The 25,638-nt window shown below is 39.1% G+C and overlaps 1 protein-coding gene and 2 pseudogenes across 2 annotated transcripts in view; 1 reads left to right on the plus strand and 2 right to left on the minus strand.

The window, feature by feature from the left end:
- The first annotated feature begins 10,899 nt into the window (after positions 1 to 10,899).
- LOC149035402 (52 kDa repressor of the inhibitor of the protein kinase-like) lies at positions 10,900 to 12,579 on the plus strand (annotated as a pseudogene).
- A 1,414-nt stretch (positions 12,580 to 13,993) lies between these two features.
- LOC149035403 (uncharacterized) lies at positions 13,994 to 15,095 on the minus strand (annotated as a pseudogene).
- Positions 15,096 to 21,071: 5,976 nt separating this feature from the next.
- The window catches only part of LOC113672169 (uncharacterized), a 31,286-nt gene continuing 26,719 nt past the window's right edge, over positions 21,072 to 25,638 (minus strand). For both annotated transcript variants that reach the window (XM_027188446.2, XM_089192390.1), the window contains 4 exons: positions 25,115 to 25,231; positions 24,914 to 24,979; positions 24,289 to 24,540; positions 21,072 to 22,006 (listed from right to left, as the gene is read on the minus strand). In XM_027188446.2, the coding sequence (XP_027044247.2) occupies positions 21,672 to 22,006; positions 24,289 to 24,540; positions 24,914 to 24,979; positions 25,115 to 25,231 (770 nt within the window). In that variant the 3' untranslated portion in view covers positions 21,072 to 21,671. The remainder of the gene's footprint in view (positions 22,007 to 24,288; positions 24,541 to 24,913; positions 24,980 to 25,114; positions 25,232 to 25,638) is intronic.

Raw genomic sequence — 25,638 nt, forward strand, 5'->3', positions numbered from 1 at the left:
GTGTATAATGCGCGCCTGTGTATAATACGCACCCTAATTTTTGACCTCTTTTTTCCGAAAAAAAAGATTTCATGACAAATACCAAAAATAAAAACTTCCATTTTTTCACCTAATTAACAAGAGCTGGGAATTCATCAATAGTATGTTTACAACAATTTCTAACTAGTTGCTACTACAAATATCGAACGCACCGAGCACCTATTTACAAGCTTTTCTATTCAGTAACAGTCAAACGTTTTATAAATGTTGTAACTTGAAGTCCTTACTAATATACCTAAATTCACAACTTGAATTATTATCATAACAGCCGTTCATAAACATTATTTCTACTCACAGTACTGCTGGTAGCTTGAATATAATTACTGCATTGCAATTGTGTGATTTAAGTAAAATGTTCAGTGTCTTTAAACCGACGCACAGTCTGATTCGAATAGGTTTTCGATGACTGAATCCTCAAGTTCATCAGTGATCTCAGTTGAATTGTAAACCAATTCATCTTGTGATCCATTCGAATTGTTTGTGATCCCACACTTCAGAGAGAGGCAGCGATCATTTCTGATGGAATGCCTTCCTACGCTTGTGAAATATACGAACAGATCAGTTCCTCCGAAGCCTTTTTTTGTCGTCCAGTAAGTTCGTGAATTCCATCAGCCATCCACTCCTTTCGGACTCCATCTCTAAATGGTTTGTTCAAAGATACATTGAGCGACTGGAGAAGGGAAGTTCGCGTTTGAAGGAAGTGTTCACAGTATCTGTCATGTGAGCTTCAAATGAGTCGTAAACAAGCAAGCTCTTTCTCCTCCCCAGGCTACCGATCCGTGCACTTTTACTTTCTTTGTTGCGTTTTTAACGTATGCAAATTAGGACGTGCTTGACAAACAATAGAATCCGTGTATAATACGCACCGCGATTTTGATGCTTGTTTTTGTGGGAAAAAAAGTGCGCATTATACACGGGTAAATATGGTATGGCTCAAAATTACTTCATGGCTCCATTCTGTAGGGCTTTTGGTAAATCACTTGAGTAGCATATGAAGCATGTGCTCATTCTGTTTCTGTTTCAAAGTGTTGGGTGAAGTTTAATTGACAGCCAAAAATTGGCAAGTTTCCACATGACTTTAAATTGGAATCTGAGATCTGTGTAATTTAGTGATGGATGAGAATTGGCAGAAACTAAAATTATGTGTAACAGATTTGTGCATACATTCCACAAATAAGACACAATGAAATATGCTATTTGAGTTCAAAATCAGTAAAATTATAGCAGAAACAGACCTGAAAGTGAATACCCCCCTACCTCTGAAATACACAAAAGAGATGAACTGCATTGTGGAACGCCTGAAACCTTCACTTCTCTTTCTCTAAATACTGGTAAAGGTAAAAATGCACTGTACTTTGTCCATTGGCCTTGTGCTTTTTGAAGAAAAATTTCAATAACTTAGTGAAAGAAAAGAAAGAAAAATTACAACCACAGATAGAATGACAGAGAGACATTGACAGTGACAGTGAAAGACAGGGAAAGGGATTGTGAAAGAGACAGTAACAATGACAATGAAAGGGCCAGTGACGGACATCTATGTTGACAGAAAGAGTATGTGTAATAGTAAAATTGAGAAAGGCAGTGACAGTGAGACTGAAAAAGAAAATGACAAAACAGCAACACTGATAAAGACAATCAAAGTGCCAGTAAAAGAGGACATCGACATTCACACAGACAGTGAGCATGGTGAGGAGGATTACAGTGTCAGAGAAAGTATGTGGCGGTGCAGAAACGGATCCAGGGGTGTTTGTGTTTCACAGTGAACACGCCATTTTTTGAGAAAAACTGAACCACGTTTATTTGATTGACAGTTTATACAAACCGGAAACTATGGCGAACACCGGAAGTTCGCGTATCGTGAAACATCTTCCCTTTTTTTTTTTTTTTTTTTTTTTTTTTAAAAAACAAAAATAACAATAATGACCTAATCCTGACAAGTGTCCAAAATGCACTTAACAAAAAAAATATCTGCTTGTACATGTAACAGTTTCATGCTAGTAAAAATAAAAGCAAATAAACAACAACAAAAAAGTATCTCAATGTTCAGTGTCTCATGTTCAGTGTCCATAACTGGTTTAGACGCTCAGACATAGTCCTTGAATCTCACAGGTGCCTTCACAGTTCTGGTACGGGTTGATTTCAGTGGCACACTAAGATTGTGCTGCGGGGTATCGCTGACTTTAACTGGTGTGGTCACATCACTGTGATTGGTACTCCTTAATGCTGTTTGTCTTTCTCTCTCTGCAGGTACAGATGAGGGTGGTTTTGTTTCAGCAATAGTAGTCTCACCAGTCATTTGGGTGTCTTTCTTGGGCCTCAATGCCTGTCTGTTTCGACGTAGTGTGTTTCCATTGACTTCAACAAGGTATGAGCGATCTGATAGCTTCTGGACACAGGTGCCAGCTTCCCAGACTTTGTTTCGCTGACCAGCTACTCTAACTTCTTGGCCTATTTCAAGCTCTGGTAGCACCTTGGCACTTCTATCGTAATAACCTTTAGCTGTCTGCCTCTTGGCCTTCAACTTCTCTTTGACTCCTTCTTCTACTCTGGGGTACAGAAGATTTGCTGATACCGGTAACAATGTACGTGTTCTTTGGGACATCAATCTCTGTACAGGGCTAGAGTTCACACCTTGTGTTGGTGTGTTCCGTTGATCCAATAACGCAAGCCATGGGTCTTTGTTGTCCCTGTGAGCTTTCTTGAAAATCTTCTTGGCCACTTTGACTGCGGATTCGGCCTTGCCATTGGATCTGGCATGTTTAGGTGATGACGTCACGTGTTTAAACTCCCATTCTCTGGAAAACTCTGTGAACTCTCGGCAGCAGTACTGCGGTCCATTGTCGGTAACAAATACATCAGGTATGCCATGGCGACTGAATTGACCTTTGAGGAATTCTATGATGTAGCTCGCAGTTGTGCCTTTTAACTCGCCAACTTCTATGAAATCTGAGTAGCTGTCTGCAAGCACAATGTACTCCTTGCCGTTCAGAGTGAACAGGTCTGACGAAACTCTACTCCATGGACGATCAGGTATTTCATGTGTCTGCATTGGCTGCTTGATGTTCTTCGCTTGGAATGCTGCGCATATCTCACATTTCTCAACAGCTTCTTTGATGTCTTTGGTCATGGAGGGCCAGAAAACTACATCTTTTGCTCTTCGTAGACAGGCTTCAATTCCCTGGTGACTGGAATGAGCTCTTGCGGTCAGTTCTGGCCTTAAAGCTTTTGGAATGATGACTCGCTGATTCTTGAAAATGATGCCGTTGTGAAGTGTTAGTTCTTCTCTGTAATTCCAAAATTCTCTAATCTGGACTGGTACTTCTTCTCTCCTCTCTGGCCAACCAATCAGAATGGTAGTTTTGAGAGTTTGCATGACCGGGTCTTGTTCAGTGGCCTTTTGAAGTTGGGGCAGTCTCTCACTACTTATCTTGATGGTATCAAACGGGTTCATCGCTTCCAGCTCCAGAGCGAAAACTTGAAACTCTTCATCCTCTGGGCCTGTATCTTTCAGGAAAGCTCTGGACAGGTGATCGGCCACATACATCTGTGTTCCTGGTTTATAGACCACTTCGAGGTTGTATCTCTGTAGCCGAAGCATCATTCTTTGGAGACGGCTTGGCGCACATAGAAGCGATTTCTTGAATATTGACTGCAACGGCTTATGATCTGATTCGACGGTGACTTTCTCTCGTCTTGTGATGTACTGTGAGAACTTTTGGCAACCGAACACAATGGCCAGACATTCTTTCTCTATTTGTGCGTACCGTTGTTCGACTGCAGACAGTGTTCGCGATGCGAAGGCAACTGGTTGTCCGTTCTGGAGGAGTGTCGCACCAAGGCCTCGCTCGCTGGCATCGCACTGAATAGTAACCTCGTCATTGATGTCGTAATACTTGAGTACTGGATGGTTTGCTACCAACTTCTTCACTTCATCGAACGCCTTGTCGTGTTGCTCAGACCACATAAACTGGGCGTTGGTCAGGGTCAGATTTCTCAACGGCTGTGCTACTTCAGATAGTCTTGGTAAGAATTTGGCCAGATAGTTGATGAAACCCAGTAGACTAAGAGTCTCTTTCTTACATGTTGGCTTGGGCATGTTTTCCACTGCGTTGACTTTGTCTGGATCTGGTTTGAGACCATCTTTGCTAATAACATGGCCCATGAACTTAACTTGGGGTTTCCTCAAGTTCATCTTCTTGCTGTTCAGCTTGAGCTTGATCATCTCGAAGAATTTCGACGCCTTCTAATCCGGTAAGCTTTTCGTGTAGCTTGCACTCAAACTCCTCGGGAGCCACGCTAATACCAAATGGCATTCTAAGATATCTGTATCTGCCAAAGGGAGTCCAGAAAGTTGTTTTCTTACTGCTCTCTTCATCTAATCCGATCTGATAGAACCCATCTTTCGCATCTAGTGTGGTAAATATTTTCGCTTTGCTGAGTTTTGGGAGTATCTCTTCTAATGTTGGCATCTGGTACTTAGGTCTCTGGATTGCCTTGTTCAAATCTCGAGGGTCGAGACAAATTCTTATCTTTCCTGGCTTGGACACGATGACCATACTGCTGATCCAATCTGTGGGGTCGGTAACCTTTTGAATAATGCCTTTCTTCTCCAACTCTGCGATCTTCTCCTTGACTTCTTTTTGTAGAGTTACAGGTATCCGCCTGGGCGCGTGCTGCACTGGGGGATGGTTTGGGTCGATAACAAAGGTACTGGACTCTCCTATGTGACCAAGTCCTTCGAACACATCTTTGTAGTCCGCTAGAATTTTCTCTCTGGTTAGTGGGACACTAGACTTTACTGGCTCTGTACCCATACTGTTTACTTGCGCTGTACCTGTTAAGGAAAGCCTCAACAGTCCCAGCTTCACACATGTTTCCGCGGATAGAAGAGGCTTTTTTCCAGTATCAACAATCTGAAAGTCCAACTCTTGGGTCTTATTGTCTCGCTGTATCTTTAAGGTGGCTACACCAGAAGGCTTCATGAGAGAACCGTCAAACAACTTGAGCTTCACTTTACTACTTCTCAGTGGTGGATCTCCTGTTTGGCTTATGACGGCCAGGTCGCGCCGGCTCATCACGTTGCACGTGGCGCCGGTGTCTAGCTGGCATTCCAATTCGGTGTTGTATAACTCTTCTGTGTCTGAAAAGATTATCTTGGCGTTGAGTTGCTTGCCTGCCGTCTTCACGCTGGAGACTTCAATTTTAAAGAGTGGATCTTCATCATCGGTCAAATCATCATCGGAGTCATTGGACGCATCCGTTTCTTCGGTGACTTGCTCCACGCTTTTGTGTCCTCTGGATACTGTCTTTCCGCCTGCTGGCTTGTTTTTAAAGCGACAAACAGATGCGAAATGGTTCGGCTTCGAGCACAGGTGACAGGTTTGACCATATGCTTTGCATTCTTCTTTCCTATGTTGCTTTGTTGTCCCGCATCTGCTGCAATTCTTCTTCGCACCCTTTGTAGCCTTTCCATTCTTTCCATATTTTGCGTCTTTCTTTGGTTTATGCCGCTTGTCGAGTCGTTTCGCTTGACTGTCCACGGTGTTGACTTGCTCATCTGTTTGGATTTCCTCCTGTTTCATAAACTTGAGCTGTTTGGAAGCCGCTTCATTAGACCTGCAAATACTGAGTGCTTTATTCAGGTCCAGTTCATCTTCTTTGAGTAGCCGTAGTTTTGGAGCTTTATCTCGGACGCCTATTACGATTCTGTCTCGTATCATCTCATCTGTGAGTGCGCCATATTTACACGACGAAGCCATCTTTCTCAATCGATTTACAAATTCGTCTATTCCCTCTTCGGAACTTTGTGTAGCTGAATTAAACATAAATCTCTCGTAGACCACATTTGTTTTTGGCTTGAAATATGCTTCCAAAGCTTTTAAACTGGAGGTCACGCTTGCCCTTTCTTCCGGAGTCAACTCTAGGTTTAAAAATATCTCAAGACAGTCTTTCCCCATGACTGAGCGAAGGGTTGCTAAACGAACTGGTTCTGGACGATGTTCGAGACCGGTGCCAAGCTCGTAGTCTTGCCATTGCTGTCGAAAGAACTCCCAATTTGTGACTCGGTCGCCGGATATTTTCATTGGGCTTGGAACTGGAAAGTTCGAAGTAAAATTCAAAACTGGAGCGCTCGGAGCGCTCGGCGCTTGTTGTCCTGACGAACTTTCGTCGGGTGGAGGCATGTCTTCTTCGTATTTCGTCTTGTTTTTTTGTAACTCTGTTGCCAAAGTGCTTCCGTCTTCTTAGACCTACGTTTTAACGGCTATTTGTGTTGAGTTACGACGACTTTTACAGTTGCGAAGACCGTTTTTTCCTTGCGCTTTTTACTCTGACACCATGTTTGTGTTTCACAGTGAACACGCCATTTTTTGAGAAAAACTAAACCACGTTTATTTCATTGACAGTTTATACAAACCGGAAACTATGGCGAACACCGGAAGGTCGCGTATCGTGAAACAAGGGGAGGGGTTGAGGGGGTTGCAACCCCCCTTTGAGGAGCATTTGTCTCTTGTTATTTGTTTTATTCTTCCTAAATTACTTATAAATAAAATTTTTTACGAAGTTTTTCCACTTCCACCATTCGACTGCTTGTGAAGCAACCAACAAGCGACTAAATACAAGAATGGCTCCGACCTGTGATTGGATGATAAAAATAGTAAAAGTTGATAAGCTATATCTTAACTCCTTGCTCGTGAGTATTGTTAACCGCGTGTCTCAAAGCGGAACAATGACATATCAATGCGAGTCAAAATACCGATGTGTCAAACAAGAAATGGTTACTTACGTAGCGAAGAGAAGGCAGCCTTTCTTGTTCAGCGAGGTCGTTCAGCGATATTCCGGCGATGAAAAAGTCATCTGCTGACTAAACTTAGTCAGTTCAGGCGGACAACCAGAGACTGGAGCCATTCCTGTATTTTACCGCTGACAGGAATAGCTCCGACTCAAACGTTTATTTATTTATTGTTTCAATAACTTTTAAAAATTTTTTAAACAATTTAAAAAAAGAATTTAAAAATTTAAAACTAAACTAGTGAGCAGCGCTGTGCGAACAGTAATTGTAAAACTTCGTGATTGTCTGACGCGTTTCGTCTAATTGTCGTAAACTTCCTTAGTGAGTTTTTCAAGTCAACACTAAACGCCTATATTTATAAGCCATTGTTAGTGGCTATTGCGGGGGCCAATGACCATAAAGCCTTGGCTGGACCTACGAGCAGGAACAGGCAAAGTTGTGAAAAATTTGAAAATTTCTTTTGAAAATTTTTAAGGCAAAGTGAGAAATATTTTTGGGAGCCGTGGTTTTTTAGCCAAAAATTTCAAATTTGAAAAATTGAAGCGGTTTTTTACAGAAAATACGTGGAAAGTAGGTTAGGATGGCTCGTGTACTTTACAGAAAATGTGGTTTATGTTCTACTCATTCTTTCTTAAATTTAAGTGGTATAAATACCTTGTCTAAAACAGTAGTATGATACAATAGCAAACGAGATATACTTGTTCCAATACAGCGTCATGTGAACAGCCTTCATTAGTTTTAGAACAAGTTTTGCAAAATCATTTTACTCCCTCCTGTTAAAGCCGCAAACTGTTCGAAGATTGGTTGTACCATCACTGCAAACAATCAAGGTACTTCGACATGATTCAGTGCGAGAGCAACTGCCACTGGTTTGACTGGTAAGACGTTTTTTTGTTTGGCTTGTTTTTTTTTCTTTTTTTAGGTCTGGTGGAGTTGTTAGAAATTACCAAGCAAAATAAATGCGCGATTTTCTTCCTTTAGGTGTTGTGCAAAAACAGATGAAAAGCCCAATGAATGGATTTGTCCTTCGTGTGAACAATAACCTAGAAAATCAGTTTTCCACGAAAAACTGAGTAAGTGAACTGTCATGATAAACAGAGAAAGAAACTGAACTCCTAACAAGCGACCAAAATTCAGCAACTCAGACGATCAAGCTGGAGTGTCCAGGATCGAAGGTAGAACATTCTTATTTTTATTTATGCACCAGTCATTTGAAACCCTGAGACCCCTCTCCTCGGGCATGACCGGGGTATCGCGGGGACCTTCACTTTATTATCTGAATGCATTATCTGCATTATCTGAATAGTAAACTTATTTTTCTGACCCAATGGACCAGTATTAGGAAAGAGTATTTATTCAAATGATGCAAGAAGTATGCAGAATTCCTAGTAAGATTGACTGGTAATAATTTCGTTTTGCACACAGCTTTTCTTGATGAAGTAATGGTCGAGGTGTTTAAAATCTTCTGCCTTAACGAAATGCTTAAAATATTGTGCCTGGTCTCAAGAAGGTGGAGGCACATTGTAAACAATAATAACATTCTGTGGAGTTGCCTCCTTCTTGATGAGTGGCACATAAGATATTTAAATGAAGAACAATTTATCAACATCATGTCACACTCCAGTGGGTTCAGATATTTATCCATAAAATATATCGAAATGAGAACTTCAGAAAAGAAGCTGGAAACATTATTAGGAAATAGTCTGGGATTTTCTAAACATCTGAGATATTTGGATTTAAGTGGGCAACCGATATCATCCCTTAATGTTCTATAGATTGAGTCCTCTCCTCTTGAAACCTTGATCCTTAATGACTGTCAAAAATTAAATACCTGTTGTTGTACTACTATCTTAAAGCAATTAAAATCTTAGAATGTTATCGCTGAACAGAGCAGGATTCACTGCCAATCAAGTGGCAACCATTGCAGCCTCTTCATCTTCATGCTCATTGAATGTTCTGTGCCTGGTTGGTGTAAGCCTTGCAAGAAAAGACGTAAGTCTGATTTTGCAAAAATTGAATCACATTCAATTTTTAGAAATATCTTGTAGTTCTGGAGATGTAGAACATCCATGCTCTAGGGGAAGAATATGATGTTAGTTTTGCTTGCTGCTAAGAGTAAAAATATTTTTTATAATATGACAGCATAACAGTGTCGTGTTATAGAAAAAAGTGTGTAATAACATATAGTGAAAGTCTAACCAAGACATTTTTCATGTGACCTGTATAGTAAAATATCAGCACACTATGGTATTTGTTTTTTTGTGTGTATGACAATTTTAAATTTTTACAAAAGGTCCTGTGACTGGCACTTTTGGTTCAACTATATGCACAAAGATCTATTTGGGTACTATTGTGAGAGCTGCTGAAGGCTCGTGCGATGTTTTGAGGCAATCATCGCATGACATTACAGATGAAAAAAGAATGCAATATCTTACATTTCACTACAAACCTGAGTCCGATATACTTCATTCTCATCAAGTTACCAAAGGCAAGAAGACGTGGAAAGTTTCTTTTCAATCCAAATGGCTAAAACAGTTTCCCTGGCTTTGTTACAGTTACATACTTGAGGGTGGTATTTGTTGTCACTGTATCTTATTCCCTTACAAAGTTACCAAGGGAACAACACCAGGTGTATTGGTCACAGTATCGTACCATAAATCTTACACTAAGGTACTTAGCAAGGATGGTATCCTCAACTGTCATGAGCAATCTGTGATGCATAAATATGCAACTGAACAGGCAGACCTCTTCAAACAAACTTTTGAGAATCCTAACAGGTATAGAGTAGATTCCCAGCTGGCGACGTCCTTAGGTATAGAGTAGATTCCCAGCTGGCGACGTCCTTAGCCAATCAAGCCATTGAGAACAGAAATTATACGTCAAATTATTTTGGCTGTAGAGTTTCTGGCTAAGCAGGGTCTGGCCTTTAGAGGTCATCGTGATGATCGTGTTGATTTTTCTAGTTATGAAATTAACAGAGGAAACTTCGTGGCCCTGCTACAATTACAGGCGAAAGGAAACGACCCTCTCCAGGAGCACCTCTTGTCATCAAGCCGACAAGCAAGATATACCAGCAAAACTATCCAGAATGATGTCATTCACATGTATGCGTCAAAAATTAAGGAAAGGCTTACAGCAGAGCTAAGGACTAAGGACCTTCCTTTTGTGACGATAGGTTTTCGCTCGCTACACTGGAATTTTCGGAAGACGTACAAACGGGGGGAAATTAGCTCGGTAGAGAGCACTTAGCAGCGAGAACGGAAACTCGTCACGATTCCCTGGTACACGGAGATCTACTTCGAGTGAGCTTGTACGGACGTCAAGGAAGAGACAGTCTTTTGGGTCCACAGTAGGTTTTTATCCTAGGTCAGGCCAACAAAGGACATGACCTCTAGCGTACTCAAGTTTGTAATCAACAAAGCTGTACAACGTACTTACTTAAGAACTAACCGGTGTGAGGTGCTATTGTTACACAAATCGCAATATTTGAATAGGGACACAAAGGAGCGGAAAAAGGTCTCTTTGAAGTTAAACGAAAACTACTTAAATATTCCATCTGTTTCTACGACGGAAAGAATTTCTAAATTAAAAAGACGGATGCAATAAACTCGAGGCCATTAAAGTAGGAAACTTAGATGCGAATTCACAGCTCTGATATAAAAAAACAATACCTATCTTAATTGCAGTAGCGCAGCTTAGGAAATAAAAACGGAAAAGCAATGAAAAGTTTCTGCTTATCTATGCAAGGTTGGTATGGAAACTATCGTATGACAAAAACTATCGTATGAAAACAAATTAAAGTTATGAGTATAAACTCAGCTGCTAACTACCATGAAAACCAATTTTTCCAGAAAGACCATTAACACTTATATTTACCTAAAAAAAAATGTAATAAATAACAAAAGTGCCGCCATGTAGGTGCATGATGAAAGCGAGTAACAAGAAAAATCTATTGTAAAAGCTACTGTGGTTTTTATACATTTTTTGATGTATTAAAATGAAAGGACTTAAAATGGTCAATTGTGAAAGTTTACGAAGAAATATGTTCCGAATAACACACGCGGGAAAATCAATAAATTTTCCCGTAACACTTTCACGATTATAGCTGATGAGAGTACTGACCACACTCAAACCAGGATATCTTATCTTTATGCTTGAGGTTTGTTGACCAGTCTTCGCCAAACGATCCTCATGTCAAAGAATGCCTGATTAATTTCATGCACTTGGAACGAACAAATGCCACCATGATTTCAAGAGAGATTTTGGAATCTCTCTCTGAACCATCTATTTCTTTGGATCCTAGCAGCATCCGTGGTCAGGCATACGATGGAGCTTTCGTTATGTCAAGTGGAAAGGGAGGAGTGCAGGCCAAGATAAAAGAGATCAGTCCGTTAGCTCTTTTCACACATTGTTATGCTCACTGCCTGAACCTCTCCATCACAGCATCATGCAAACTGTCAGAAGTGCGAAATTTGATAGATCTGACTAACGAGGCATACCTTTTTTTAAATAACAGCCCAAAGCGACAGCAGCTGTTTGAGTTGACTCTGAAAGAATAACTGCCTGAGAATTCTCACAGCAAGCTTCCAGGTCTATACAAGACACGCTGGGTGGAAAGACACACGTGCCTAGATCTTTTCCTGGAGATATATGAGCTCCTAGTCATCTTTCTAGATGCTGTCATTTCCCCCCACGAGTACCCAAACTTGAAATCGTCTACTGGAAGCTGGAATTGGGACAAAGATACTATCACAAAAGCCCAGGGACTGAAAGCATGTTTGTTGTTATTCCAGACCGTAGTGGTTTTTATTGTGACCATGAATATTCTTGATGAAGTCAAAGCTCTCGCATAAAAGCTGCAGAAACGGGATCAAGATATTTTTGAAGCTTACATGATGGTTGACGAAGTAATTGGAAATATCAAGTCCGTTTGGAAAAACATTGCCATCGACTTTCAAGTTTTGTACAAACAAATATTAGACCTTGCTGAGAAATTGGGAATTGTTGAAGCTATTCCCAGAAAGACAAACATACAGAGGAATCGCTCAAACATTCCCAGTTGTAGTCCAATTGATCATTACAAAAAATCTGTGCCTATTCCTCTTCTTGATTCCCTGATTATTCAAATGCAATACTGATTTTCTGACGAAGATCGCCACGCCCGTCACTTGCTTTAGCTAGTACCCTCTATCATAGTTAATAACACCTTGGAGCTGTCTGAAGCAACAGAAGTCATGCTGTTCAGGGAGAATGACTTTCCATTTCCCAAATCCCTTGGGAATGAGCTGCGAAGATGGCAAGTTATGTGGTAGTCAGCAGAGAAAGAACTTCCAAGCAATCTTCTACTAGCACTTGGCACGTGTGACGAGCATACTTTTCCAAACATCCATCGTCTTCTTCTCTTCTTCTTCGTCTGCACCCTACCAATAAGTAGTGCGGAAGCTGAGCGGTCCTTTTCGCTCATGAAACGGATCAAGACGTGCACCAAATTAACGATGTGTGAATAGCGCTTTTCAGCTCTCGCTATTATTGTTATACATTACCCTGAGAGATTCGAGGTAGACGAGATATGCGAGGCCTTTGCAAAAGCTCATCCTGGGAGACTCTTTCAGGCTACGTTGTTTGATTAATAAGGTATGTAGAGAAACGACAAATAACTATTTTTGATACTGCTGTCCCTTTCAATGATGCACTTTTATTTTTGGGTTTCTTGCTGAGAAATAAGATAAACTCCAGATTTAATATCATACCTTCACAACGCCTTTCTTTTTGCAAATGGCGCTTTAGAGGGAAAAATGCAGGTTATTTACAAGGAAATGACACCCGATGAGGTGATGTCCAAGGTAGCCTAAGGCGAATTTGACTCGTAGGAAAAGTCAAAGCACACGAGAGTTGCGTGGAAAATTTGTTAAGGATAACATCAAGTTTCATGTGCATTTTTTTTGTAAGCGAGGATTCAGTCGTCAAATTTGGATTAAGCATTGGAAAATGTCATTTAAACACAAGACGTTATGCATGGAGAACTTCCAAAAGGAGGTGTTAACGGGTAGTCAACTCAGAAAGTATATATGGCTTGATCTTTTTTACCCTCGCCAAAAGAGCCTCCGCAGGGACAAAAACAAGATTATCAATCAAATATGCCTCATGCTAATGCTTTGTGCAAATTCTGCCAGAGTCTGCAAAACTAGCCCTTTCAAAACAACTTAATGTCAGGCCTTTTGCTGATGGTGGTTGCGTTGGATGTGAAGGAACGGTACCCAGACGCCCTTTAACTTTTAAGTAATAGAAAAATTCCTTGAGGTCCACATAAAAGAAATGATTCATTTCGCTGGATAAATCAGAGCACAGTTCTTTGTTAGTCTTTCTTAGTGTGCGTCAATGATGGGTTGATTCAATTGCAAAACTTAGCGACACCCTAATTCCATGACAGAATTGGCATGAGGGTCAATACCCTGACGCTCTGATTGGTACAAAATACCCCAAATGCTGTGATTTGATTGGTGGGTGTGAGATACATCCCGAATGCAGTGATCTGATTAGTGCGCGATAATACCCTAGTGCAGCATTCTAATTGGTGCAAGATACATGCACAAACGGCGCGATCTAAGTAGTGTGAGCAACATAGCACTCAATACGCATACATAAATATTATTATATAAAAAAAATTAACTAAAAAATACAGGAACAGTGGCAGTGACAGAGTTAAATGGTGAAAGTAACAGTGACACTGACCGTGACAGGGAGAAACACGTTGAGAGAGAGTGAGAAACATTCTCAGTGACACTGACAATGATAACGACAGACTGACACTGAAAGAGAAAGTGACAGTGACACCAACATAGACATTAACACTGATGCTGAGACTGAGACTAATACTGACAGTGATGCAGATGTTGACAGGGACTTTGTATAGAGATAGTGACTTTGAGAGTGACATTTAACTTTCCCCCGATTCCCGCTACTCTACTCATTTTCAAAAACTATAAGATATTAACTTGTAAATCTGAATGATGATCAGATGTCTCCCATGAGCAGGCGTGTTGATCTTATCATCCAGAACTATCCTCTTGTCAATAAATGTGATTACGTGATTTTTTTGAGTTTCATACAACAGCCTAAATCTCATTAGTAGGTCACTCTCTCAAACTCGCGGTTGATGTAAAGCTAAGCATCTGAGAGGATGAAGATGTGAGATTTAACTTTTCTTGAACTCGATGGTTTCCTGTTAATCCCGAGGTGAACTTCTTCCTTCCTGTTCATCAATCTCAACCCTGAAACGTGAAGATCGTAGTCACTTAGACTCCTCAGATCGATGAAAAGACCGAAACTATCTCCAGCATTGCATTCATCGCGCTGTTCTCCTTATCAAACCTTCTGAGAACCTCCTCCCACACTTCTCTTATCTTCATTCCTTGACTAAAACTTACTTGGGATTCCATTCATAACCACCTTTACCTCAGCGACGTTGGAATTGTCTTCTCACTGTCTCTCACTGCTGCTGTGTATGGCTTGTAAAAAGAAGAAGTCCCCTCAGTGATTTCCTTGGGGCATTTACTGTTTTATTGATTATTATGTCACATCCCTTATCTTTTGAGATTGTTTTCAGATGAGTGATATGCTCGTACATGAATCTATTTCCATTTTTGTGGTTAGACAAGATGTTATCAGCGAGTTCTTGACGGTGAATAACCTCATACTTGAGCTGAATGCTATTCAATTCATTAAAAAGATTTGCTGGGTGAGATCCTTTTACAACACTGCTGACAGGTACAAGCCTGAGCTCGAAGAAAGGCCTATAAGAAAGAGATCTCGTGAGAGAGACTGCATGGTCCTCTATAATCTCATGATCCAGTGGAATCCTAAACTTGTTCCCATAAACATCATTGAGCTTATTCTCCTTGTCAACTCCAGAGGTCTTCTTATCTCCAGATTTGTATCTGATCTTCGAAAGATCTTCCGACTGAATACTCGCCCTCTCATTCTCACTCAAGAAGAGGTCATCATAGAGTTAGAATAGAACATAGCCGTCAGTGTCTTGAACGATTTCTCCTGAGAATTTAACCATAAGTCGATCAACAGGAGCTCTTAATACATTGTTCTCGAGGAAACGTTTTGCTTCACCACTAACTGATAAGTCGAAGATGAGTGCAGGAGATCCCGGCATAAGTACTACATCATCATCAAGCCTTGGAACTGGGACACCAAAGATTTTGACCGAGGAAGCCCTAGTAGGGTTAAATGTTATTCAATGAATCATGCGGTCCGCTTTGAGGGCATTTGACTTCTTTTTCAAAAATTGGGCTGCTTTGTTCACTGACTTCCATTTTAATAGATATTCTATTGCAAATGACTGAATTTAGAGCTACTGAACCTCTATTGGATCACATTGACGATGATGATTACGATGAAGAGGTTGGAGATATAACAAAACTTTTTCAACCTGATTATAATTCAAATGGCTGAACAAAGAACAATGAGGACGGGAGAAGAGAAAGGACCAAAAGCTGCTGGAACATCTTTCATCGAGGGCGATATACATAAAACACCTGAAGACATTGGAATCATAGAAGCTCGTGAAAAACTTAAATTCGAATATCCAGCCAGGAAACGTATCATGCTAAGAGTTGAGGGAGAAAGAGATTATACAGTCTCAGATGTTTTTGGTAATAGAGCCTCAGGTAAATATGAGGTATTTGAAAAAGATGGTACTTTTCAAAAATATTTTCTCGATCTTTTCAATAAAAGCTTTAGTCCAAAACATGAAGAGATGATTTCCGGACAAGGATAAAAAAATTAAAGGGACACAGAAATTAAATCAGGAAGATGAGAGGATTGCTGATGATAAGAATGTAGCTTATGAATTAAAAGAACAATCAAGAAAGAATAAGTGAGAAAAGGCAACAGATTAATGTTCTTGAGAATGAGAGAAAAACTTGAAGAAGACACTCCACTAAGAGAGAGAGAGAGGATATCAGGATATAATACTTCGGGATCTATTAAGAGAGACACTACATTACAAAAACAATAGATGGAAAGGTGTTGCATTTTTTGGAATATTTGTTGGTTATTCAATCAAACTTTGTGTGAGCGTCTCTTCACTTTCCAATATAGTCAAGAGATGAACTTCAAAGAGGGAAAGAGATCAGCCAATTAGGTGATGAGGCTTCAGAAAGTTTTGTTGGCTTTGAATAGTGAAGTGACTAGGTCACAAGAGAAATGACCAAGCATGATGTGAGGATAATAAAAGGGAATGTGAAGGTACACAGAGATTAGAGAATTGTCGAGCGACTCGATTGAACTTTGTGTGAGGGTCTCCTCACTTTCCAATTTATTCAAGAGATGAACTTCAAAGAGGGAAAGAGATCAACCGTAGAGGTGAAGAGGCTTTAAGAAGTTTTGTTGGCTTTGAACAGTGAAGTGACCAGGTTGACAGGAAGAAACCTATCGATGCAATCAAAGACAAGTCGCCGGACGCATAGAGTTCAACCACTTATTCAAGACCAGTTGGCCTGAAGGAACAGTGATTCGGCTTCTCAAAGAACGTGAGATATCACTATGCTGCTGGTGAGCTGGAAGGTGGCCAGAGGCGAGCCACAGATCCAATCTGGTCTCTGAAGGTCTTCAATATCGAAAAATCATTTGTGAATAAGGAAGAGCCTGTTCTCTACTACCTGAAGGATGAACCAAAGCGTGGTTTCGTCATAGAGGCGCTTCAGATTTTTCCTCCCGGAACTGGGTTGCCTTCTAAAAGAACTCGTTGATTTGAAAAAAACTTATTTAAAATGAGTTTCTCAAGAGACCCAAGCAATCCTGATGAATCAATTCAAAAAACTGATAAAGATATCAACAAATAAAAAGATCGTCAATCTTGTCAATCCAAATGACCACCAAGACGCAACAACCAGGAAGTATGTTGATAAAAAAAGACAGAAACAATTTATTTATTCTCTTTTTCGTCAAAATATTCTTCCAGAAACCTCTTTATTAAGACATTCATCAAAGAAATAAGCAACATGCTGGTATCACTTTTTCTTTTTAGATGGAAATAGGCATTTCGATTTTCCTTTTATCAATGATCCTCATATCTTAAGTGTCTTTAGTGTTATCAAGGTATATAGGTATATAAGAGAAGTTTAAGTAGAACAACGATTCATACAAGAAACTGCATGATCGGAAATGAATGGATTCGAGGATATTGTCCTTCTCTTTAAAAAGATGATGTAATCAGTGGAATAAGACCAAACTAATTGAGGGTGTTCCATTCATTATTGTTGGAGAAACACAAAACCATGCAGAGTACAAAATAAAGATTTGGAATTTGTTTATATTGACGCTAAACCTTTGGCAGGATTCAAAACAAAAGCAAACCCGAAAAATTTCAGATGCCACTGGAATGGAATATTGGGAGATTCTGCAATAAATACTTTTTTCTGGTGTAACGCAAAAAATTGTCAACTCTACTGCGAGATGATTTGATAATGATGAACGTTATGTACGGGGAAATTTTGAAAAAACAAAATGGAGAATGGAGATCGTTTTTTTGAAGGACTTAACTGAGAACTGTCGTTCTTTTCTCTTTAACAAAGGCACAATTTTGACAGCAGAACAAATCAAGGCACACCACGACCTCTTCCTAAGAAGGTACAACATTGATGCCAATCCTGTTGTATGAAACCATGAAGCATGCTTGCACGTGCAAAGACTTTGAACATTACAAGTGACGGTCTTAAATTCAGACGTGATGATGCGTGATGAAGCAAAGGCATAAAAGCTTCACACAAACAATTAACACCCCGATCGTTCAAGAGGTACACCCTCATAAGAACTCACGAGTGAGACATTGTAAATATTATTGGCCTGTGAAAGCTTGAGGGTCTAGGAATGGCGGGAAGAAGCCTAGCATGGCACCGCCCATATCTCTCTGGTCGATTTTCACGAACGATCTGTGATAATGCAGTCTCCCTCAGCAAAAATTCGCCAATTGATATGCAATCAAAGCTTAATGTGGACTTACCAGCGATCACATCTTGGCTATATGACAACAAGCTGACACCAACTGTTACAAAATCGAAGCCCATGGTCAGTTCAATAATATAGCTCATGTGGCTAGTAATGATCGACTAGAGAAAATTACTAAATTCCGTGGCCATAAATCAATACCTAACGTGGCATGATCATATTGATCAATTGGAGACATGGGGTCTTAAAAGAGAATTAAACGTCTACCTATTTGCGCAAGGAAGATTTTTGTCACGACGATGGTCATCCCCCATACTTTTATCTAAAAGTATTGTATAGAGCGACAAAAACGACAAAGTTTTCGTAGATTCTTTTCAAGTTCTCCAAAATAAAGCAGCCAAGTTGGTCCTGTAGAGGGCTCCAAATTGTTCTTCAGCTTAAGCACTTTTAAATCTGAACTACATGAATCAACCAGAAGATAACTGCCATCTTTGTATGTATAACTTAATAAATAATAACGAAAGAAACAACATGCTAATCCGTGGTTCTGATTATCATAGTCATAACACCCGCTTAAAGGACGCTAATCAAGTAGTAACTGGGGTTTGCTCAGATTAGTGACAAGACGATCTAAGATCGTAAGTCGGGCTACAGCTAGACTCGCTGTAACAAGTGTTGACCATTCACGGTGCGTAGTGGTTCTAAAAGAAATACAGAGATACCAGGGTCCTGGTTTGTGGGCGTGGCGTAAAATGTTTTCACCCATGAGAGGCACCAATCGTACAACAACACACTGTCACATATTTTTTGGCGCAATACCCTGACAAGTATCACGGAGGCTGCTGCTGTTGTGGACCTTTTGAGGCTGAACAGCCCAAGAGGTACTAAACCCGCCCTTTTTAACCTCTAAAGGCTATGATGAGCACCTCGGTCCCTTTCTAACAAAGCGTACTCAGAACGGGTTAATTTTTCAGTGTTTGTTCAAGCGTGAAATATTCAACTTTGTCTAGACAAACTGTCGCGCTTCATCATTTACAGTTGTGGGAAATCCGTACTGTCGAGCACCGACTTTAATTTGAACGCGTGAGAAGGTTATACAAACGACATTAAACAGGATTTGGCGGAAAATAAATCTTGATTAAAAGTGGTATGTACGTGCAGAAACATAAACACGGTAAATTGACGGTATGGACACAAACTTGCATGTTTCACGCTTGAGCAAATACGTAAAAGCTGAATACTGTAATGTAAACAAAAATACTCCCTGTAGCACGTTTCAAATTTCGAAACTTTTTACTTGTTTACGTTTCCAGGAAGCTTTTAAAACGGCAGCCGGCTGTTATTTCGAACCCTGAAGATAATACCGGAAAACGATGTAGATCAGAGTATTCAATCATGATTGTTTACAGGGCTGGTAACTGACTTATCTTTCAGGCTGATAAAAGAAATGATAATTAAGTGACACTGCCATCTGCCAAAAAAATTGTTACGTTTTTAAAGATTCCCGCTTTCAAAGATTCCCCATTTTGAAGATTCCCGCTTTTAGAGATTCCCCGTTTTAGAGATTCCCCGTTTTAAAGATTCCCGCTTTTGAAGATTCCCGCTTTTATAGATTCTAGGGAGACCTTCGCTAAATCATTTGATTCTCTCGCTATTTTGAGTTCGCGGAACGACCCCTTTCGAATATACGCTTATTACACAAACCATCTTTTAGAGTGGGTCTGCTGCGAACGGTGTGTGGGTCTGTATGCTTGAGCATAGAAAAGATGACACCATTCGTTAAGGGATTCGACAAATCCGCCATGTTTCGACATGGTGGAAAGAAGGTTGCGCCTCTACTACGTGTCTGCGGTATCCTCTATTGCACGTAACTGAGTTTCGTGGAGAAACTCGAGGGTAAACCTATAGTCGGTCGCCCGACTAAATAGTGTAACGATATTTAGTTGGTTGCGTCAGAGCTTTGTATTCCCTTACTTGGCAATAAAGTTTATTTGGTAAAAAGCACATGGTGACTGCTGTCTTACATCAAATTGTGCTTTACCTGATTGGATTGCAGTTAAAATGTTTACCTCTTCGGTTTTAAATTGTCATTACTTACAGGTTTAACTTTTTAAGTAATTTTCCATTTTATTCCTATTTTTGAGAGTACTTTAACTTCTCTTGACCTATTTCCTCTTATCATAACTGTTATATAAAAAGGTTTTGTTACATCATTGAGTTGATATACGCATGTTCAACTAGAAGGCATAAACAAACGAAGTTATGTTTCACTGTTCGTGCATTTGTCATTATTACTTGTGTACAACATTACCATTTTAGTTCCTTTAGCTGAATTTTGTCATTTAAGTCTTTCTGGGACTGACTATAACCAGTTTTAAATTTTTTTATTTTATCTGAGTTAGTGAGGACCTCCCTGAAAACCAAGTTATCTGACAGAAGCTTCCTCTATAAAGACTTGAAAATTCAGCTTTAGAAACTCCTAAGAGTGGCCCATTTACATCATCAACTCAGGTGATAGACCCAAATTATCCTGTATATATGGATACCCATTTCAAAGGCCGGCGTCACTCGATGAAAATGCAGCGGGCCTAATGTCAAGGCTAGTGCCCACATGCAGCCCAGACACCAACTTATCCAAGGGTGGGTTGCAAATGGCCCAGTGTGGAAAGCTCAGGGGGGTGAGGAGGGTAGGAATTTGACTAATCAGTCATGGGTTGGGGAAATTTTCAATTTTGAAAACTTTATTCTTGGATATTGAAGTTTTCTGTTTTTGTTTGATTTGTAGAATACACATACACTCGCTTTAAAAAACGTTGCAACATTAGAAATACATCATACATATACAATATATATATGTATATGTATATATATGTGTGTATATATAGAGATTTTGTTAAACAATGTGTGTTTGCACTGTTAGCAGTTTACTTTTGTTTCTTTGTAAACACATGCATCTAACGGTGTGCATAGATATATATCTGCATATTATATATACATAGTATATATACGTTATACATATATATATATGTATATAGATATATGTAGCACATGTATATGTATATATGCATAGTACATATGTATATAACAAACATGTTGAGACCCCTGAGAAAGGAAAATGCCAAAACGTGTTGGGTCTTGAATAAAGCATTGAAAACAGAAGCCTATTCTCTGTTGTGCAAATTATACATATATGAATAAAAGCATGGTACCATGCCTTGGTTGATTTATGTATTTAACAAAAAAATATAGACTATATACAAAGAGACTATTTTCATCCCTGTACTTTCATCCAAAATAGTCTCTTTTATTTCCCTATCTCAATATATAGCGTGCTCTACTTCTACGTACTGAACACTGTATTATGGAGAAATTGAAACATGTATATGTATATATATATTTGAGTGTCTACAAATAAGCAAAAATAAACTACTGAACACTTCTTTAACCTTAGTTCAACCAAAGAAATACTTTACTTTCAACTTATAGATAAATCGTGTCGCTCTCCTTTTATTTGCTAACAGTAGCATATAGCGTTACGCTTAAGAGCAAATCTATTTGAATATGTATCTCTTATTTATTTAAGAATACTTCCATTACCCCTAAATGAATGAGGATGGCAGAAAACCATCAAATCTCGTCACTCCTGAATAACTCATTACTTGCTCATTCATTATTAAAACTTATTAAATTAAGGTTAAAATAGAATCTCCCACCTTATCGAAAAAAGAACATTCTTGGACAATTCAATGATTGTATCAACCTCAAAAGAAACTTTGTAATAGCAGTATCAGGGGCTTCAACCATAAGTGATAAGCAGGACATGTTAATTTGGGATGGGAAAAACTGGCTCTGTCACACCACAAACAAGAAAAAGTTGTGTGAGTTACACATTTTGTAAGTTGTTATTCCTGTGAAAGGCTTCAGCTTCCTGCACAGCTCTTTCCAATTCTTTCTTCTTTTCATCAAATGGATGACCATTGCCGCCCATCACAATAATGGGCTGTGTGCGATACGGTTGTATTTTCTCGACATTGAGCAGGTGAAAGATAATACGGTCCACTTCCTTTGGCAGCTTGTGACTCCAGCGAGAAGAAAGGAATTCTGGAATATTTTTCTTCGTTCCACTATAGGTAAAGAACGCGGGAATGAATCTGTGAACATCAGGATTCTGAGAAATCTGTCCTCGTATGAGATTTAATTGGCATCTGATGTTCAAGGCTAGAAAAATAAAAGTATTGATTAGAGTAGTTAAAACAATGTGTTCATACTGAAAGTGCATACATAGCAAATACTAGAAGTTGGTTTCGGTTTTCTTCCACAATATGTTTTGACCTTCTTTACATTGCTCTCAGTGCCGTTGCGTTTTCATCCATTTTGCTGAACGAAAAAAAAATTAATGGAAAAAAGGCAGCCATAAAGTTCTGCCCTCTGCACGACTTTGTTGGACAACAATGCACACCTTATGAGATTTATGTATTGAGAGAGGGAAATTAACTTTAGAGGCAAACACACCAAAACAGAAGCATCCTAAACTTCAGGGCTAGGAGAATTTTAAATAAACTTTAGGGCCTTGAAAATGGTGTGATACTACCTTACATCTGTTATACAATGGGGCAGATGGAGGGAATCAGTACTTTAAATGTTACTTGTTACAGTAAAGTAACAGTGGTGTTTAGTAAAGATACAGACTTCTACCTATTTGGAGTTTGATGTTTGTCAAAGTTAAGAATTTTTAAGTTCCTACAAATAAGATTAGTGTGTACATCAAAATTACTCTTTGCAATAAATCTAATAGTCTTCTAGAGTGTAATTAAACATTTGAGATTAGATTGATAAATTTAGCCCCTAACAATTGCACAACAACCTACATAGGTATTAAGTTAGCTGTAAAGAGAGTATAAATAATGATTTCGTGCTAAGTTAGTGGCTTGAATTGCAGATAATTTCAATTGATTTTGACGTCTTTTCAGTAACATGCTATACTTGAGGTTACCAAGACAAGTGTTTCTCTGGTATCACTCTTAAAAACAGAACTTCACAAACAGGATCAAATTGAATTTCAAAGATTGAGAAATGTAGATCAAGGTTTAGCTGTCTGGTTCTGTTTTATTTTGAACAAAATAAATTTTGATTTTCATGGTTAGTGAATTTTAAAATCTTTTGATGTCATGTGTATTATTAGATGAGGAAGCAAGTCAGTCTGAAACTCTGGCTCTGTCTGCCTGTGACTCCTCAGAAACCTCACAAAGTAAAACTGAAACACCTTGACATTTTCTAGAGTTCTTTCAGTTGACATTTCCCATTACAAAGTCAACAACAGTTAATGCTGTTCTATAAAATACCACATTACATTTGTACACGTTAAAAACACAGCGATATGTCCATCCAGAGGACTTTCTCGTAAGGTGTTGATATGATGTGCATTGATCTCTGACGTACTCCAAATTTGATGCATTTTAATGAAGAAATATATGCACTTTACATTAGTGACTGATCTACAAGCAACTATTAATTGCTGTGAGCAACACCATTAGCTCCATAAAGCTCTAGCTCAGTTATGATCGTAATTAATGGTGTCAAAGGCTCTAGGTAAGTCAGGAAACAGACCAAAAGAACATTTCTTTGATCAATTGCGCCTGACATTGCACAGGCAGTTGAATTGTATTTGTTAGCCATATTAATTACAAGAAAGCATGATGAGACAGAAACTAGTCCATAACTGGTAAATAAAGAGAGAAGTTGCTAGTTTTTAAAAATGATTGACTTTTTTCTATCTTCAAAAAAACCAAGGCGAACACAATATGCTTGCCAATTGTGAGTAAGTTGTCTCTGAAGATCTGGTAGAAGGCTGTGGCAGATGAAGTACTTGTGAGAACTATTTGAGTTCACCAAAGGCAAAAGATTTCCCATATTTCTCTGCCAATGATATGATAAATAGTACCTGTATTTCAATCATAAAAGTATTCAGTGAGAAGTCAATCAAGACATTTTCCAGCCAAGTGCACTAAAAAATTTTCCCCTAAACAACCCAACTTGAAATATCAGTGTGAATGGGAAACACTGGAACAGTCAAATTTAACTTCAACTTGACTATCTTGAATTTCCAAAATGCATGCAAGTTTTGTATTTTTTGGAGTGATATAGTACCAAGAAACTGAGACAATGTTAGCCATGACCAATGCAAACATGACAAGCTACAGGAGTCTCATCTTTAAAATATCAAATTGTATCCTGTTGGGAAATAATAGGCTGCACAGCCATTAAATCACTAATAGACCTGACTTCATAGCGAAAAATAAAGGCGCTGCTGCTGCTTTTAGCTATTTGTAGAGAATTTCATCAACAAAATATGAGAACAAAAACATTTTTCACTCCATGATGCACGTAGTGAGGTACATCAGAGTATATTTGGTTGTATTGTTTACACAAAAATGGCATCTTCCTGATGGTGAAAATCCACTCTCAAGAATGCAAGAGAGAAAGAATGCAGTTCTACTTACGATCATCTCCTTCTTCCAAACTGCTGTGACATCTGACTGACATTTTGTGCGAGGCAAGAACCACCACACAATGCGAATTCTTCACTTGGTCTTCATACCAGCGAGGAACATTGGGTGCTATATCCAAGGTATTCCACATATCTATACTAGCCTCTATCAGCTCCGTGGAATTCAACACAGCACCAAAACAATGAACTACATGATTACACTTCTCGCAGCATCTGGTGTACATGATAAAAACTCGTTTCTTGTCTGAAAACAAAAGAATTATAAAAAGGTGATGCTACAAGGTGTTAATTCTGATGTTATAGAAATTCCTTTCTTTTCAATGGACACCCAGGAGACCTTTGCTAGTGTGGTTAAATACAGGATGACAGTATAATAAACCTTACAGTAAACTGTGCAGTGCTAACAAGCTTAACTTTATGTCTGTGTTAGGGTCAAAATTAAGGTCTATTGAGGGCGTTGGCTTAATATAGGCTTCACTGTATTTCATAGTATGAGTATACTTACATAATATAGTTGCATGTTATCAGAAACTGACAGTGTCAATTGTCAATCCAAATACACATCATTACCCTCAAAATAAATTCATTTCATTTTAAACTTATGGCATACAACATACCTGACTCAAGCAAAGGATCATTTAGATGAGGCCTTGGTAGAGGGTGATCTGGAAGTCTGATACGTACTGCAAAAGAAGAGGTCAGAACTCTTATAGGAAAGGCAGGTTTGCCATAAAGCAAACAAGGAATTTGATGACACATGATAGTTAATATTCTTCACACCATATAGAACGAAATGAAGTTTGCTTTGAAATTCATACCTTGCCAAAAAAATATTCTGTACATCACCAGACAGGAGCAAATAAAAAGTCCAAGGAAAGCACCCACAACAGCTATCAAGAGTTTTTTAGTAGAATCTGATTGCCCTCCAGGTATAACTATAAGAAAATAAAGAGTCATTCAAATATTCATTAATGCAGACACTTCATTATTAAAGTTGGCAAAGTGGAGCAAATTTATGAGACAAATTTTGTCTTTACACTGTGGAGGTGGTTGAATTTTGTGGATTGTGTATGCCTACCCATAACCAGCCATTTGGAGGGGGGCTTTGTGCAGGCTAGATGTTTAAAAGCCACGACATCTTGGCACAAAAGCAAGGCTACTGACCCATGATACCCAGGCTGGTGGCCTATCATTAATGTGTTCCACTGTGTCTCAGTGGCTCTTGAGAGAATATAAGGTATCATTTCAAAAGTTTCCATCAGAACCAAAACGGTGTTCTGAATGGGTTGTCAAGATTCCCTGCAACTCAAGAAGCAATTTTAATTGTTGTTTACCATAACAT

Source organism: Pocillopora damicornis, chromosome 13, assembly GCF_964200805.1.
Source record: "Pocillopora damicornis chromosome 13, jaPocDami1.2, whole genome shotgun sequence".
Taxonomy (NCBI): Eukaryota; Metazoa; Cnidaria; class Anthozoa; order Scleractinia; family Pocilloporidae; genus Pocillopora; species Pocillopora damicornis.